The sequence below is a fragment of the Xiphias gladius genome, chromosome 16 (genome assembly GCF_016859285.1).
Source record: "Xiphias gladius isolate SHS-SW01 ecotype Sanya breed wild chromosome 16, ASM1685928v1, whole genome shotgun sequence".
In the NCBI taxonomy this organism is placed as follows: domain Eukaryota; kingdom Metazoa; phylum Chordata; class Actinopteri; order Istiophoriformes; family Xiphiidae; genus Xiphias; species Xiphias gladius.
Genome location: NC_053415.1, coordinates 5,979,577 through 5,998,004, shown reverse-complemented (window position 1 = coordinate 5,998,004; position 18,428 = coordinate 5,979,577). Strand labels below are relative to the sequence as shown.

The 18,428-nt window shown below is 39.2% G+C and overlaps 1 protein-coding gene across 1 annotated transcript in view; it reads left to right on the top strand.

Annotated features, from left to right (window-relative positions):
- The first annotated feature begins 14,649 nt into the window (after positions 1 to 14,649).
- The window catches only part of tmeff2a (transmembrane protein with EGF-like and two follistatin-like domains 2a), a 109,413-nt gene continuing 105,634 nt past the window's right edge, over positions 14,650 to 18,428 (top strand). The window contains exon 1 of the mRNA XM_040147756.1: positions 14,650 to 14,839. Coding sequence (XP_040003690.1) covers positions 14,650 to 14,839 — 190 coding nt within the window. The remainder of the gene's footprint in view (positions 14,840 to 18,428) is intronic.

Here is an 18,428-nt window from a genome sequence, read left to right as displayed (position 1 = left end):
CTCTTTGACAATGGTATTCTTTGAAAATCCTTCTTTTTTTTGTATTCCTACTCTGACATCCAAAAGCACGAAAAGACTTTTTTTTTTTTGCTCATTCCAGGGATCTCGCTCATTTCCCTCCACTTGTTTCCACTGTTTTTCTGCCAACACAATGTCCACGCAACTGCAGTGCAGATGTCCAAGTTGGCCAAATAGATCGTGGACTGCACCTTCAAGTCAGTATGTTATTTTAGTGCAGCTAGTACACATTTGAATACAAATACACAGGAAAGACAATCTACAATTAGACGACATTGTCAATATAATTTCAGAATAGGTTTTGAGCATGTGTAGTCAGGCTCAGACTAGCACTGTTTTTCCCACTGCTTTCTAATAAGTAACTGACTTCTTAAAATGTTTATGTAATGTAAATTTCAATGGTTCACCTATACAGGGAGAAAGACATAAAACACCAACATGCCAAAACCAATTGGAAAAACTGGAGCAGTGAAATTGAGACAATACAGACAAAGGTTGAGGGATGACCCCGTGACGCACAAAGAATACTTAAAAAATAAAACTAAACTGAAAGAGATTCTACATTTTAAGTCTACATTTTAAGATTGTTTTATGGGAGGGGCTAGAAAAATCCATGTATATGCATATCTCTTCTCAGTCTCCTCAAGACCCAAACCATCCAACTGCTCTTCAAGTGAGCTTTTGGATAGTTGGGGTCTTGTATTTATGAGTTTTTAGTTATTTTTAATAACATAAAAGGTTGACAGCCTGATTAAGCCATTGCAAACAAAATATTTTGGTCTCTACTAAAACATTACTATGCGCAGTCAGTATCAAAACATGGGATATTTTGTCAAAATTAAAGTACACTGAGTTATCAACTAAGATGTTATGACAGTGTTTGGTTCAATATAGTATACAGTACATTAAAATTAATGAATCCTTAACTTTAAAATCAGTATGTTGAAGTTTATGCCCAAAATACAATGAATCTCGTAAACTACACTTGAAATTTGTTTAAAAAAAATTAATTGTCATTAATTTTGCTGTGAAAATGTTTTAATAAAATAGTAAAAAAAAAAAAAAAGAGTAAATTTATAAGGTAGATGTAAACAAAATCTTAAATTTTATAAAAAAAAAATAGGTCAATAGAACCCTTATTATATTATATATTGTTGTGTTTCAGTAGTGACAAATTTTGGGGGAGGAAAAATATTCCAAAACTGTCAATACAATATGAGAATTAACTGTACAATTTCTAGAAATGTGTACCTTGGAAATGATACAGTTTACATACACCCATGGTTTGGTGAAAAAGACACATCTATTTAAAGATGTTTCCAACTCTGACTTTGAACCAATTCTGTAGAATGACGTGTATACATATTTAATATTTACGTACATTTATGTAGTGTAGCATAATCTCTGCTCCAGCCATATCGAAACAGCTGTTATTTCAACATTCTTACTGTCACAAACCAGAAGAAATTTCCCAGAATTTCATTTGTCACTGCTAAAATAATTGGTCTCCCCATCCCCAATTTCTTTGACTGTACCTCCTCAGCCCTGACATGAAAAGCACACACAATTATACTGTCAGCTTAAATAATTTTAGTGTCATTTTTCTCTTGCAGAACAGGATCGAGGACTCTCTTCAGGGAAAAAGAAATTTAGCATGTATACAAACTAATCAACAGCATTGCAATTTATACAGGAATTTATACTTTCTGGTGTGAATTCAATGTGTTGTTTTCATGCACTGATCACGTTTTTGCGGCATTAATTGCCTGCATTGCAGAGAATTTCAACAGAAGGACAGTAATCTAACAATCACAAAAAAAACCTTTTGATGATCCCAGCTCCCAGCTTGAAGGTTATTATGAGAATTACATACATAGCATCACCCACTAGGAGGATAGTAAAAAAGAAGTACTTCATTACTGAGCTTAGTAAAGCCTCCAGAAATGTCAAAGAAAGCCGTCAGGTAACCGTTTGACAAGGAAAGGCCATTTAGTTCTCATTCTTCGCAAATTGTTGATGAAAGCAGTAATTACTAACCGTTAGGAAATCAGTAAGGAATGCAGTATTTTAGTTTTGTTTTTTTTTTCCATTTTTCAAACTATTGCTACCAATTTGCTTTGCAAAGTGCACTTGAAGAGATATAAAAATCTCAACAGTAGTAATCATATGCAATATGAAGAGCTTGATTTTTTTTTTTTTAATATACAGTAATTGACCCTCCTAAAACATTTCTCTGAACACTGATTGTGAAATCATATTGTAACAAGGCAACTATAAACAGTCACGGCAAGTCTTCCAGGCTTTTGAATCTTCTTAACACCCCTAAAGATATGCCTGAGGCTATATAGGAGCAATACTTTGTATACTTTCTGGATGGTTCAGGTGGGGATGCAAACTTGTAGACTGTAAATCAGCTTATTTGGCCTAAGTCTTTTTTTGCATTATCATGCTGACTTAGCCCTGTATGCATACTGAAGACTCTTTTGCAGGGTTTCGTTTATATGTATATTTGATATATTTGGCAACACAACCATTTATCACATTTTGTCTTCATATGACCAACCTAAAGGATATTCTTCAAACTCTGTCAAATGATCTTCTGATATGATCAGCAGATTAATTTATGAGTCAATTACAGTTACCTCTACTGTCCACATATGCAACAGCATCCCTACACAATGTTTTTATTTTTAAAAACTTGACTGGATTTTGACTGCAGGAACAGGTACTGTACATTCACTTTGCTAATGAATCTTCCTGTTACAAATTACACATTTCCAGTAACATGATACATCATGTCTCTCACGTCTGTCTCTGAAGACGCCCTCTCTATCTCTTTTTTGTCTCTCTCGCACGCTCTCATACACAAATACGTTTTCATATAATTTATCATTATCTGCATCGTGACTTTCTAATTTAGTTCATGTATCTTTTAAGCTTTGTTTTGTGTCACTCTGACATGTTTCTATTTTTGTTGCGTCATCCTCTAAATTTCTTTCTGCTTACCCACAGCTCTTTCTAGTGTTGGGATTATTTGTGCAAATGAAAATGAAAAATGTATCATCTCAAGCAAACAAATAAAGGAACAGATCATGAACAGTAGCTTTTTCTATTTCCTGGCTCTGATGATATTGATACCCTCACTGACATTACCAATGATATTTTCTTATCACATGAAACCACTTTGAGTAATAATGCTTGACATTTTCCTTTGTCACTCTTTGTTGTTGCTTGATATGACACAATAGTAATTCAAACTGTGAAAGCTTTTATATTTACACGTATAAGCAAGTAGCATTTTCCATGAAAATGTGGTTGTGCACACAAAAAGATGCAAACAGAACAAAATAGGGGTAGTTATGTTTGTATTTTATGTATATGAAATACAAACATAACTAACAGCAGAGACAGCCCATCTAAATAAAAATCTACTTTATTTGAAACAGTCAACTGTGTAAACTGATCAGCCACAACATTACGGTATATTTATATATGCCATACCATATATATATATATATGTGTGTGTGTGTGTGTGTGTGTGTGTGTATATATATATATATATATATATATATATATATGTCCCCATACACTTGAATGGGAAAGTGATCTCAAACTTTTTGGACATATATATGCAATATATATATACAGGCTGATTGGTGTATATTGCTGACTCTACATTTATGTTTAGAACTATTACAACATGTTAAGGTGTGCAACTAATGAACAAATAGTGGCCTCCGCAACTTTTACCAAAAGATTCTTTTTTGTTTGCCTGTTTTTGTGAATGACCGTGATATTTGAAAATGACATCAATTTTGGAGCCCCCAAGGATCTTAAAGTCTTTGGCAGCTGTAATGGAATGGTTTACAAAAATGAAAAATCAACTGAAGCATTCATATGGAATCTGAAAATGCCATCAGTGGTTGAGCATTTGCTGTTGGCCTTTTGACTATTAAAGACATGTATGTATATGTGATCATGTAAAGGTGTTTGAGAACTTTGTCTGCATTGTGTAAATACTACCATCTGTACAGACATTGTTTGGTGTAGTGAATGAAATTCTAATATTCAATTATCAGTTACTTCACCAGTTTCTAATGAAAAAAAAAAAACATAAATAAATGAATAAAAATAATGTTTTTGAGCTTTTACACGCAGAAAACAGCTAACAGACCACTTAATTAACTGCACTACTGTATGATACTGATTTAACAGTATTTATAATTATATTATGATATTATAATTATAATATTTAATTTATAAACATGAAAGAATACACAAATAATCACTTTAGAAATTTTATAGAACTATCACTAGACTCATTGTGATGACATAACTCTCTTTTTAATTTCTGTATGAATTTCAGCATTGTGTGATCACAATTAAAGCTTCCTACATGTGTGCGGCACCTGATTGTTATTCCAAAAGACTCTGTGTAATCAAAAAGAGGGTGATACATAGATAGCATTGAGACAGAGTGAGGAGGGTGGATAATGCAAGTATATCCCTCCCTCATCACCCAACCTAGAGCAGCCTGCAATCAGGATAAACAAGGTGCTTCAATGCCTTGTGTCCCTCTGCCGAGCACTTGCTCATTAAAATCATTGTTCAAAGAAAGATCGAGGCAGGTACGGTTGGCACACTTTGTATGCAAGTTGCTGATGCACTGAGCCATATACATGCACGTGTGAACAAGTGTTCCTATATAATTACTGTATATGCACATGCATACACACGCATATCAAGAAAGGTATGTCCCAGGTGTAAAGCATATGCATATCTGAGTGTAATTAAGTTATAACAGGATTATACATGAAAGGTCACACAAGCAAAAATAGTGGAAATTCTTGAGTGTACGTGGTAATGTCGTGTATTCAAAGCATTACTGTAAAAGAAATACAAGGCAATGAAGGAGTTATAGTACCAAATAGAGCCATTGTAGTATCAAATTTCAAATACAAATAGTAGAGTGTACCAAGTACTGTATGTTTAGGCTCTTTGCATGTGTTTCATATTTTAAAGGTTGAGGAAAACTTAAAAGTGGTGCTGACCCTACTTTTCTTTTTGAATAGGACAATTTGTGACCAGTCTGCGTGATGACCGAGTTGAGCCAGTTGTCTACCAATTGTTTGGATGTCCACCAACCAATGGAAGTGCTAAGTCAAGGCAAAGAAGAGAGGATGGATTCACTATAGAGTAAAATAAAAACATCTGGGTGTAGTGCACCCCTAAGGGGACACATCAAATGCCAGCTTCACACCGGGAAGCGGCAAGTTTTGGGGTTTTTTTAGATAAAAAAGTAAAATTTTGTTTTACTATGTGGGCCTGTACAGCTCTTTAGCTAGGTATTAATACTGACAGGATTTGTGTCTTGACTCCAACTCATGCTAATAATGCTAAAAATGTAAGGGATCATCTAAAATGTAAGGGTGTGGTGCTTGAGGTGTAAGTATCCACCAAGTGCTATAGCTTGAGTGTAACTACTTTGCTGCAGCTTCCTTTCACCTGTACCGCAGGCTATTGCCCTCAGGCTAGTTCCCATGAGTAGGAAAGAGGAAAAAGCTACTTCCTCATTCACTCCTTCAAGCATGCATCTGACTGAAAGCACACAGGGATATTTGTGAGGGATATTTAATGGACTTTATGGCAGATGGATGCACTCCTTCCTGTTTTTATTCAGTTACAGAGCATACTTACTTGTTTTTGGCACACTAAAGTTCTTTTCTTCTGCTTGGAGGAACAACAAAGTTCATATTCTGTAACATGTTATTTTTCTATTATCCACACCTACAATATATAGAGTCTTAGTAACAGAGGGACATTGTTGGATTGTTTCCTGAAATTAGTAATTTGTGTCTTCAAATTGTTTATGCAATTCATTTCTGAATAAATTATTAATGCAGTTAAATTACTCAGTCAAGCTTTCAGTTACTCTGCTGCCCATCCTCCATTTCTATTCAGCATGTCAGCATATGCCTTTGCAAAAATGTTATTGAAGTGGTATGTAACTACCAAAACTCAAAGTATATCCAAGTTGCTGAGTCAAAATCTAAATTTAAAACTGAAATAACTGATTGTTTAGCTCTTGAGGGTAGCAGGAACAAGTTGTGAACACAGCATTGACACATCATCACTTTTTCAGTGGATACGACGAACTTGTTAGAAAACTGTTGCCTATTGCCTCCTAAAAAATTACATTTACATACTTTGACACGTAATGCCATCCAGATGAGATTTTTTTTGTTTAATTCTCGTGGCTGAGGGGATGATGATGATGATGATGCCTGGAACGGAAGGTCTGCACATGCAGGCTAATCTCTCCTCAATCGCAGTGTCAAAGTACTGCAGTTACACAAGCAGGGAAACTCACACAGAGTTACGATAATAGACAGTGTGTGATGAGACAATAGTTTAAAGATGATCTAACAAGCACTTGGTTTTCCATTTACAACCATACACACACTCTCTCTCTCTCACACACACACATACAGACAGGCGAAACGTCCAATGGTTCCAAGAGCCCGGTATCATGTTGTGATAATGCATCTTAGCAATCACCATAACATGCTGACACACATACCATACGCTTCTATATGCACTCTAACCTTTCAACTTTTGGCATGAGTAATATATACCAGCAAATGATTCCCATGGCATTGTCAGCCCCTAGATTTACAAAAGAAATGGATGATTTATTAATACATCAGAGTAATTATGAGGTAAAAATCAATCATCCGATATCTGATACAAGGTTGAGTGTTATTCCAGAATGCTCTCTCAGGGGAAGGTGCACATTTCAGCAAGTCAGAAATGTAATTAGCCTTTAGCCTTGGGCTAGGCTGCTTTTAGGCTGACCACCTCCTCACAACGCCTGCATCGGCGTCACTGATACCAGACCAGGTATTCAGTCAGACGAATGCAAAGATATATGAGTCACAGACAGAGGAGGAAATGTTGTGGAAATTGCTGTTTAGTAACAGTGCAAAGTGCATTCCGTTGCACCCTGGTGAAATCTTGAGCTACTTGTAACTTCACAGCAAACACTCAGGAGTCTTGTTTCGATGAATCAAAAGGGAACTCAGCTATACCAGTCTGTTCTTTCTGTGCTGACCTTCACACATACTGTCTCTACTTTTCTTACCGGAGTTGTGTGGGACATCAGAGATCAACTGTCTCGCCTTGAGGTAAAGCCAACCAAGGCGGCTTTTCATTTTACAGCCTGAAAAACCATGCGGGCGAAGCTTTTGAGATAAATAGGCTCAAGCATGGCTGGCATTGCTCTGTAAGTTCTCTTGACTGCTCCAGGAATGCTGAAGTGCAGATGATTTTGCAGCAAAAAAGTTTGAGATAATTCATGTGTTGGAAGGATATGTATAAGAACAAACCTTAATCATGTGTATAATAAGTGATTTCTTTTTCTGTATTGAGCATGAAAAACAATTTTAAACCGGGTTATATTTTTAATCTCTCAACAGGAAGCAGTTTTGCAAGAAAAAAAAGAGTACAGCCTTGCATTGCCTGATCTGTGAACATAAATATAATTTCCTATGTGTACTAAATTAAAAAATCTGAAATGGGAAATCTTCAAATCCTTTAACGTCCTGTGAGAAAAAATAAAATCCTAGGCAATAGTTTGTACTGACCGGCCTCTGAGGTGAATCTCTACTCCCAGTAAGTAGCAAGACCAAGCACACCAAAGGTTCTGTTGTTCCTTGCAAATACAAGAATGAGGGCCAGGACTAAGCAGGATTCAGTACAAATTTACTTCTCAGAAAGAAAAACTTCCAACTTCTGAAACAAATTATTTTTTAGTATCTGATCTAATTTGGTCACACTGGCCTTTTTATGTTGGCACTGTCTAGTAGATTAGTTAGTAGGTTTTCAGTAAAAGCTTGCTTGCATCAAAATTATACACCACTCATAGTGTGCTTTGCTACTACATCAGAAAGAGAGAGACAACTGTCTGCAAATGTAGCCAAAGGAAGCTGGATTGTTAACTTCTAGTAAGTGGGGCACCACTCACCTTGAGCCAGGATGTTAAACGTGTGTGTGACGCATGGTCGTTGGTCAACCATCAAATGGCCTAAAAAGCACTCTCAAAACTACTCCAGTCAAGGTGCAACCCAGCACTGACGGGACAGAACTATTCAGATAGGCCAGGGGCTAAAGCCATTGCCTGCATCAGCGTTGTTAATAACCTCTTTATTGTCTATGGCTAAGTTGGCAGATGTGTCTCTCTGGAATAAATGGTGCTCTTCTACAGAAGCAAACCTGAAACTGTCTTTATTGATCAGCTGCCACCTCGACCAGCTGTTGCGAGGGCCATATTTGTGCAAAAATTATATTCTCTGGAAATAGACTTTATTATAGTAGCCTAGCAATACGTAGATCCAACTAAGTTTGAGCACAGATATTGCCATTCACTGGATATCATAGTATGGTTATCTTGTATGTTTGAAATGACTAATTCATGCAACGAAGGTCCGCAGCTGACCAGAGAACATGATAAAATTATATCTTATGTCCCTGTCGATGGGACTGTTAAAAATCACTGTTGGAAAAATGACTCTTCATTATTACCAAACAGCGCTATATTTGGTTGGGTTTAGGCACAAAAACAATTTGGTTAGGGTTAAGAAACTATAATTGATTGGGTTTATTAATACTTCGTTAAAGTTGGAGGACCTTCATCGTAATGGTTTACAAAATAACAGTGCAGTGTTAATTTGTGCATTTAATAACTAATTTTATGCTCTTAAATAAGCATTGTGTCATTGTAGCAGGAAGAAATGCAGTTAGATGTTATTTTGGCTCCTTTGGTCGATTAGGGAAGAGCTTCCAAAAGCTTAAACAGCAGGTTAGTGTTGAGGAAAAAACCCTCTTGCTCTATGGTGAGGAACAAGAAATTACAGATGCATTAATGACACTGAGCTCAACTCAGATTTAAAGAATTTATTACAGAGTATTGAGTCAAATTAAAATGAACAACCAACAACAGTCAGCAAACAGAGTCAGAGTCCAACTATTCGGCCGAATAGGCTGCAGTCTGTCAGCCTGGAGGCTTCAAGAAACTGACACACAAGAGGTTGAAATCACGGCCCTTAAATGCAGAAAGTTCAGGCAGCTGTCACGTACACAAGTAGGTGGTAGATGCATGTTGTGGCGTAACTCGTACATAAACAGTTCAAACTCCATCCGCTGTTCTCTAATGCAGAGGCTTCGGTTTGTCTAAGACCAGTCATTGAGTACAGTACTATTTACTTAAACAGTTCATTGAAACATACACACATGCACTCTGTCTGGTCAGAGAGAACATCCTACACAATTATCACACAATTAAATACAATTTAATACACCAAATCAAAATAATAGATTAGGAAAACATGATTTCCCTTACAGTTAGCAGTTATGTTTGGTAGCTACATATACTGTATACTACATATACATATTCATTCCTTCATATTATATCACTCATTCCCTTTTTCATCACTCCCTTAACACTCTGCTTCTCAAACAATTGTGATGCTACTCTGGATGTTGTGCCAGCGACGCTGACCAAATTTGGTTGTTCTCAGTTCAGTGCACACACAGCATTGTGTAATTCAGTGCAAAATAAACACTAAAGATGTAAGGTCAAAGACAACCTAATAGAGTTGCTTTTGTGTAATACAGTTTTTTTGTTTTTGTTTTATGGACAAGACACATGAATATGCAGTAGCTTATCCTTTTTGTCTTGCCTGTTAAACACATTATATTGTCTTTAATATTTTAAGCATATTTTACAGCATTACATATTGATTTTGTACTGTGAAGATTGTTCATGTTCTGCGGCAACCACATTGAATTCCATCAGATGAGCTACTAATTTGTGCATCTAAGTTAACTGTTTGGGAGGGAAAATAGTTCATCTCAGAGCACAAGTGACTAATTCATGTCTCATCCAAAATCTCACCGCAATACCTGCAGAGCTCTACAATGTGGCAAAGTCAGCCTTGCTGCCCTTTTTTCAGTGACCAACTGCAGTACAGCAACAATAAAAATCCCTTGCAGCCCAGAGAGCATTTTCCCAAAGAGCACCATCATAAAAGACATCTTTAAAATTATTGACAGAACACTTTGAATGATCAGTTGCTACTCATGGCATTGTGAATTTTTATTCATTAAGATTTAATACTTGTAAAGCTTTCTCTAAGCCTAGAAATGGGTGCTTTTGTGCGTTATACAGCTCAATGATGTCTGCGAAAGAAGTCAGTGGGGCCGGATGATGTCACAGTGGTCCAAATCCTCCGAGTCAGACTGGAGACTCTTCAAAGATTCCTCCTGACCTTTTGTCTCAGCCTTACAGCCTAGCCTGGTATCTAAGAACTTATCTCCTGCTTTGTTTTCATCCCCTGCCAGTAAAATAAAAACTTGAAAATATTATCTAAAGTCAGCCTTCCCTTTTATAAATCACAGTGCGGTGGCAACTGGCCTCTGTTTCCTGTGCTTTTATTGGTCAGCGGGGATGGAAAGGGAATGAAAAATACCACTGGACCTTTGACTCAGGCCAGCCAACATTCACAGACATGGTAAATAAAGTGTATTGAAAGCAGCTGAGTTATGACCATGATCTATGACCATGACCATGACCCCATTAACCTTATTAGGCCAGTGTAGGCAACTCAGCCAGGTTAGTTTTCACTGTCACAGCCCTCAGTTGACATGTCTTTTTGTCTCTTGTCATGTCTTTGTCTTTCTTTTGCAATTCGTTGCATCAGTCGAAATGATTGAAGCTGCACACTAGGAAAGGTAGTCCAAATACTCTGCCCCTGCTGGCAAGTCGCTTTTTGTCTCGCTCTGCCAGGAATTAGAATGATTCACAGAGGAAGTTGGTTTGACAACTGTGTTACAAGTGTCACTAATGTGAGCAAGGTCTAATGCTTCCTCTTCACAACTTTGCTACTGAAAGAAAAAGAACACACTTCACATGAAGGACTCTCTCTCTTGCTTCCAGAGAAGAGGGTTAAACCAAAATTCTCAAACTCCACTAAAACTGTCATATTTTACCCTTATTTCTCCTATTCTACTCCTATTTCCACCCTAGATTACACACAAGGTTTCGTGGAAAGCAGCAGCTCTACGGTATGCCCAAATGCTTCAGTGGACAATGAAGATTGCTGGAAGCAACGAGAGAAGCCTCGCTTTGAAATCCAAATTAGCACCAGTACTAAGCAGCCTTGGGTGCCTCGCCACCACTCTGCTAGTTAGCCTTCTGTTTTCCTCTTTTTCATAGTGTTAGGCTCACACGACTATGCATGTTCATTCAATTTCTGTTGCCGGCCTCGCTCTGATTCTGTCTGGAAAAGACTACATGTCTTTCATTTATAATCATTTTTAAAAATACATTCATTTGGAAGACGCTTTTGTCTTAAGGAGAAATTTAGGGTCCACTGTCTTGCTCACGGACACTTCATCAAGTGGACAGGGATGGCTAGTGATTAAACCACAAACTCAATGATTCAAACAGCACAACATTTCTACCTTCCAATCTTAATTCATGCACAATTAAGTGAGGGTTCGCACACACAAATGCACATCATACACACAAATGTAAAAACATATACAAAAGCCGTGCTGTCACAGAGATCCTGTGGAATTTCGTTGCAAGTATTGTTATTCATTATCCATTAACCATTCATTAAAATGTCGTACTTTAACCAAAATAAATTACTTTCTACACTTTGGTTAATTTTGTGGCAGTAATACATCAAAACAGGTGACAGACAGATGCAGAGCCATTCTTAAACATCCATACTTGAAGCTCCTACAGTCACTATCTTTATACATGAATTAACGATGGGTCAACGGACTATGCGTGTGTGAAAGGCGTCGCTCGTAGCCACAGAAAAATGATCTCCCTTTGCAGTTCTCATTGTAGAGGAAAAAACCCTCTTGCTCTATGGTGAGGAACAAGAAATTACAGATGCATTAATGACACTGAGCTCAACTCAGATTTAAAGAATTTATTACAGAGTATTGAGTCAAATTAAAATGAACAACCAACAACAGTCAGCAAACAGAGTCAGAGTCTAACTATTCGGCCGAATAGGCTGCAGTCTGTCAGCCTGGAGGCTTCAAGAAACTGACACACAAGAGGTTGAAATCACGGCCATTAAATGCAGAAAGTTCAGGCAGCTGTCACGTACACAAGTAGGTGGTAGATGCATGTTGTGGCGTAACTCGTACATAAACAGTTCAAACTCCATCCGCTGTTCTCTAATGCAGAGGCTTCGGTTTGTCTAAGACCAGTCATTGAGTACAGTACTATTTACTTAAACAGTTCATTGAAACATACACACATGCACTCTGTCTGGTCAGAGAGAACATCCTACACAATTATCACACAATTAAATACAATTTAATACACCAAATCAAAATAATAGATTAGGAAAACATGATTTCCCTTACACCCATCACCTCCACTGAGCCTCATAGCATCTTTTAACTTGTTACAGCCTGCAACTTCACTGTTTTGTTTCACTTTCAGTGCTATCATCAGCATAATTTTCAGATGGAGTGAGAGCTCTCTAAAAACCCACTGTACACTACTTGTACCTCCTCAGCAGTAAATGGTAGACAGACAAAGTTAACAGCTGGCGAGCCAGATATTTCCTTCAGGAGTTGGTGGAGACATTCATTAGGTATCCAGACATGACTCCAAATGAATTCTAATGTTGCTTGGTATCTGCTGCATTAGGCTTTGGCCATATGTTTAGGATCGATGTCATCCAATACGTTTTGATGCACAGCTGCTTTTTTAGAGTGTACCCAACTGTTGATTTTGGCAGAGCAACTGCTTTTGATATCTCCCTGAGAGATTTTTGCTTTTTGTTGCGCCTCATTATTATCCTCTTCACTTGCACGGTCACCTCTTCCCTCCTCACGTTGACAGACAACTCCACCTCAATCTAAAAGGAGACTTTCAACTCTTTCAACCACGTGAGCCTTGTTTGTGCCTGAATTAACAAGGAAACAATGCACAGCTGCCCGAAAAACATTTAGTGGCCAAGTTCCCAATTACTTGCAATTTTGGCACTATACCTCACACCTATTTCTTTCTATATAGTAGTAAACCTGCTCAAATTAAAGCTGAAAGACTTGGCACTTTAATGTAGGGTCGATCAATTTAGTTCAAATTGAATGTGCTGAAGCTCAGAGCCTGAAGAACAAAAAAAAAATGTGTAAACTGTCCAAATTCTTCCAGTCTTGACCATATATATGCCGTGTACTGTTTTTATAGACCATTCAGCCACAACACTAAAAATGGTAACTGGGTCTAATGTTGTGGCTGATTGGTGTATTGCCCTGACAGGCCTAAACAGAAACCCCTTTGTTTCCTCTCTGAGGCTTTTCCATGCACATGGCTTCTTATTTCCTCGGTTCAAACAGGGTGAATGTTCTCAGCCTGATGCTGGACATGAGCTCTTTAACTCTAACTCGGATGCTGTACGCCTTCTATTGCTGTCGTGGCCAAAAGCATGTCAATTACTAGCCACATCCCGTCCTGCGTGGCAGCAGTTAAGTTATGTTCGAAATATCCCATGAATAATATTGAGGTCTCTTTGTACTGCCTGGAGGCAGAGACCTAGGAATAGCGTCCGTGTCTTTTGAAAGCGGAGCAATTATCCCAGGTCAGGTTGGACGAATCGATTGCTACAGACTTTTTAAATGCTCCTGGCCAATTACGCGCTTAAGGCAGTGCATCCTCCCCTATACTGTCTATCCGTGGTGTAGCTATCACCAACTGATAGGACTAGGCCTGGAGGACTCGTCCTTCATTGCTTTCTTCGTTTCTTTTTTCCTTTTTTCCTCTTTTTTTTTTTTTGGATTGGTTATTTCTCCCATTCTGTATTCCTCTGTTTTACCCGCTCCACCGGTAAAATCCTCCAGTTATTACCGAGGTGCCCCTCCATCCCCTCCCTCTATGCATCATACTCCACGTGATCATAACCAGCTGCTGGTGAGAGAGAGAGAGAGAGAGAGAGAGAGAGAGAGCAACTCGTTGAGACTCTGAACATACATAGAAACTAAACGGGAGGACCGCTCCGTTCGTGCAGGGACGCTGCTCGTTTCACTCGTGGATACTATTACACAACTGCCGTCGTCCCCAAATCCCCCTCTCCTTGGGATACCCTGGCTACATCCTCTCAGTTTACACTTTTATTACCTTCTTCTATATCACCCTCTTTTTTTCCTTTCCCACCTTTCCCCCCTTCTCCTCATCCCTGAGCATTCTCCTCTTCTCGCAAGTCTTCCTGCCTGCCTGGCTAACTTTTTTCACCCGACTCCATCCCACACAACCTCCTCCATCGCTCACCAACCCCTCGGCAGCCCCCCCTCCCCGCCCACCCACCCACCCCCACCCCGCCACCACCCCCCAGTCCTGCTCTTATTGCAGCAGCCTCCCCTGGACCTGGCGGAACCCATTTGGTCAGTCTACACGGGGCACTGCTACATGGGGCGCACGGTCTCGCTCGGAAAATGGTCTGCTGTCGGTCTGTAGGCGCCCCGCTGAACCTGTCGGGATTGGAGTTGTCGGTGCGCGTCTGCGTCTCTTCCCCACCTCGCCTGTGCTGTCGGGGCCAGTGAGATATGGGTCTGTCCGTGGCGGCGCAGGCACCGCTCGACGAGCCCCGACGGCTGCGCCAGTGGAGCGGGACGGCGGGAGGCTGGCTCAGGATCACGCTCGTCTCGTTTTTCGCCACTTTACCTGTGGAGCAGCTGCGCGCCTTCCCTTCCTCCCTCAGCGACTGCCAGACGCCGACCGGCTGGAACTGCTCCGGTGAGGGTCATTGCATGGAGGCAGAGTTGCGGTCCCTCTTACTACTGTGGCTCTGTGTTCGTTTCCAGTAACAATGCCTGCGTTTAGCGCTGGTGCCGTGGAGCCTGTGGGCTGCAGATAGCCGAGCCGAGTGAGAAGGGTGCAGAGTTTGGGGTTGCTTGATGCGCATTGAGCCTTGTTGAGTTTGTCTCGGAGCATGACAGCAAGGCATGCGCGGCCGTTCGTGTCTGAATGCCCACCTGGCGGGCAGTGGGTCGAAAATATCGATCACACTAAGTGAAAACAGCAACAATGAGGATCATTTCAAAGGGAGGTGTAGCGGGGAATGATTGGGAAGGTTGTAGCCAGGATAACGCGATGTGCGCCACAATAGTAATGCCAACACTGTCAGTTTTAGGCTACAGACACTCGCGTGAAGTCCGAATACTTCATGTGGTCTCTGTTTAACTTGAACGTAAATGGTTTTGGTCCACTCTTGTGTAGCCAGTTTCATGTAGTGTTTACAGCTCACTTTGAGCACCGGCTTTAATCCTCCAAATCAGTTAATAAATCGCACCGAGAAATTGCAAATGTAGTTTTCCCAGGCTTATTTGGCATCCCAGTTGTTTCATCAGGTGTAACTTCGAGTCCAAATGTAGTCGCTTCTTTTACAGGCCACCGAGCTGTGAACTTGTTTCCTCTCCTCGGTGCCCAAGGCGACAAAAGGAGCGGACGGGGCTGCGGAGCACAGCGCCTCGCCTCCCTTTGTGAACCAGCCGACTGTGCCGCCATATATTTCCCCTGTCGCCCGTCCAAGTCTGAACCCTTAAAATAGCTCCAAGCCGATTCTACGCACTCATGGGCAGTACCAGTACTGATACTGTAGCTCACGACAGCCACACATCCACAGGGAGCCACGACCGCCGGTTGGAGCCAGAATCAGAGAACCACTAGGCTGACACTGGGATGATGTGTTCATTAAAAGAAAGGGGAAATCTTTTTTTAATTTTTTTATGATGCATTACAATCTTTATGGAGGGATTCTTTACAGTGACATGTAGCTGGCAGGAGATTAAAGAAATGCCAACTCATGTATGATAAATTTACAGTTGACTTGGCCACAAACAAAATTCCCTGTCACAAAATATGGACTTCAATTGGATATCAAAGTTTTCAAAATGAATTTGATTATGATAATAGGCTAATTAGATAGGCTTAACTAAATACGCAAACACCATGAGATGACAAATATTTTTTATTATTTTGATTTTGATAACGTTGGACGCTTTTTGTCATTATTTGAAGCATCTTTGGTATTTTAATGTTTTAAAAATGAAGCTTTGGAGTGATTTCGGTGCTACGTTTTCATGGTGCTTTGGGGTAATTGGTGTTTCTGGTTTGATTTGTTTTAGAAATAGTTTTGAATCTTAGAGTTGTTCTTCCAAGAATCCATAGCAAATGCCACTAAAAGTGATGAATTAGCTCATCTGTTTAAATAGGTTACATTTGTGTGCTTCATCTGGGTATTTGAGCTTTCTGATCTCCATAGCATGTTATGTATTGTATTGTATTGGAAGTTCATTTTGTGCTGCTGCTGTTGATGGTGGTGATGATTTGCTTGTAATGATCGATAATGGTACACACCCTGTCCAAATACACATTTGCCTACCTCCTCACTTCCTGACACACTCTCACATGCAGTTCGGCGAAGGCTTTTATCCAACACGCCTCGAGGAGGCCTAAGTGCATATACTGAGCATAATGCACAAACACACGCACGCACACACACACATGCACACACATGCACTCAGCATCAGTCAGAATTATTAGCAAACAACAAGTTACATGTGGTCCACCATGAAAAAGATAAGCCCCGTTTCAATAATAATAGTAATAATAATAACAACTATATTTTGCATTTCCTGAAGAAAATGCAGTATGATTGCTGACAGCTCTTGCAGCTCCAGCCGCTACAGCAGCTTTTTTTTCAGCTGCCTAAGCTGGTAGCGGCCTGTATATTTAACCAGCTGAGCAACTTAGAACTGGAAGTGTGTTTGTAGCTGAAAGCACCTAGAATCAGGCAAAAGTGGGAATTGTACAGCATCATAGTTGATTGATTGATTTTGTTATAGTGTCATGCACAAAAAAGAAAAGGTCAGGCCACACAGGTTTACAAGATACCAATATTTAGGGGGGAAAAAAACAGATCCGGAGCAGCCAAATAAATTACAAATAATACTAAAAAAATAAACCATCCTGATGTTTTCTGCAAGTTTTAGAGACAAATGTAGCCCAGTAATTAAGCATTGAAACTAAACAACCTCTTCATTCTGTCATTGTCTGTGCATCAAACCTTGCGGAATTCTGAACAGACATTTCATTAAGTATAGATATTCTCAAGACATCATAATAATTCTCAACTCCTGCTAATTTTCATAATTCACACAAGCTTTTTTCTGCCTGGATGTTTTTAGATTGCCACATTCAAGAGCCAGAGGAAGGATTCCTGTTCTCAGCTGTGCAACAAAAGATCTTTGACCCCTTTTCAACTTTGCTGTAAGATAAGGTTCAGGGCCATAGTTTGGTTTACACTGAATATATCTTTGTAATGTTGGTTTTCACAAGATGTCTTTTAACCATTTTTCTTCAAAGCAAGTGACTTTCTGCTATTTGAGTTAATGCTACTTGAGAAATTATTACTTTTTAATAATAATTCAGCTGCAAGTAAGGGGAAGCTGTTCACCAACTTTCATTCTTGTAGCCTTATAGTTTTTTGAGATATTCATCAGGTTTCATCATGTTTCACACGTACCCCACAGAAAACCATTTTAAAAAATCTTACAAAAATTCATACAAAATGAACCTTTGCAGATATCATCACCAAAAGTCATAGCACCTTATATCCTGAACATGTTTAACATTTTAGCTTTGGAGCTTCTAGCTGCATGTGTGCTGCATGTGTGCAGGACTAATAAAAAAAAAAAAAACGTACAGAAGAAAATTGATAATAAGGCGCAAAAATAACAATAGTGTGATTGCTGTCAGCAGTCACACAATAAAACTGACAGTAATTGCACTGTAATCATTCACCTCTTCCTGTATATCATGCACTTTAACAAACCCAATATTGAGTGACAGTTTGGTGATGATTTCCTTGTCACTTCACTGAGAAAACACAGGTAATAACAATAGTGTGATTGCTGAAAGCAATGATGAGCCGTAGTGGCATGACAATTGGGTACCAGTTTCAGCAGTGCTGCCTTTGAACGAGTATTGAATGAGATTCTGTTCCATGGAATAAAACAGAGGGACAAAAAACTTGGTGTGACAATGACTGTCATTCTGTTTGGTTGGCTTCTGTTGATGGCCATGAGGAGCTGCCATTGAAGGCTTCGCTGAGGCAGAATAAGTAATAAGAAACAGTAAGAAATGTGTAAAGTTGCACCAGGCGGGATTTGTGAAAAGACTTAGTGTATGAGACCTATGTCAGCAAAATGTAACAGAAAAGAATTTTTGTTCTCACTAATTGAAATGCTGTTTTTTTTCCCGCAAATAAATGATATTTAGATGATATATTTGGATGCGGGAGCCTGTAATGTACACATAAGAA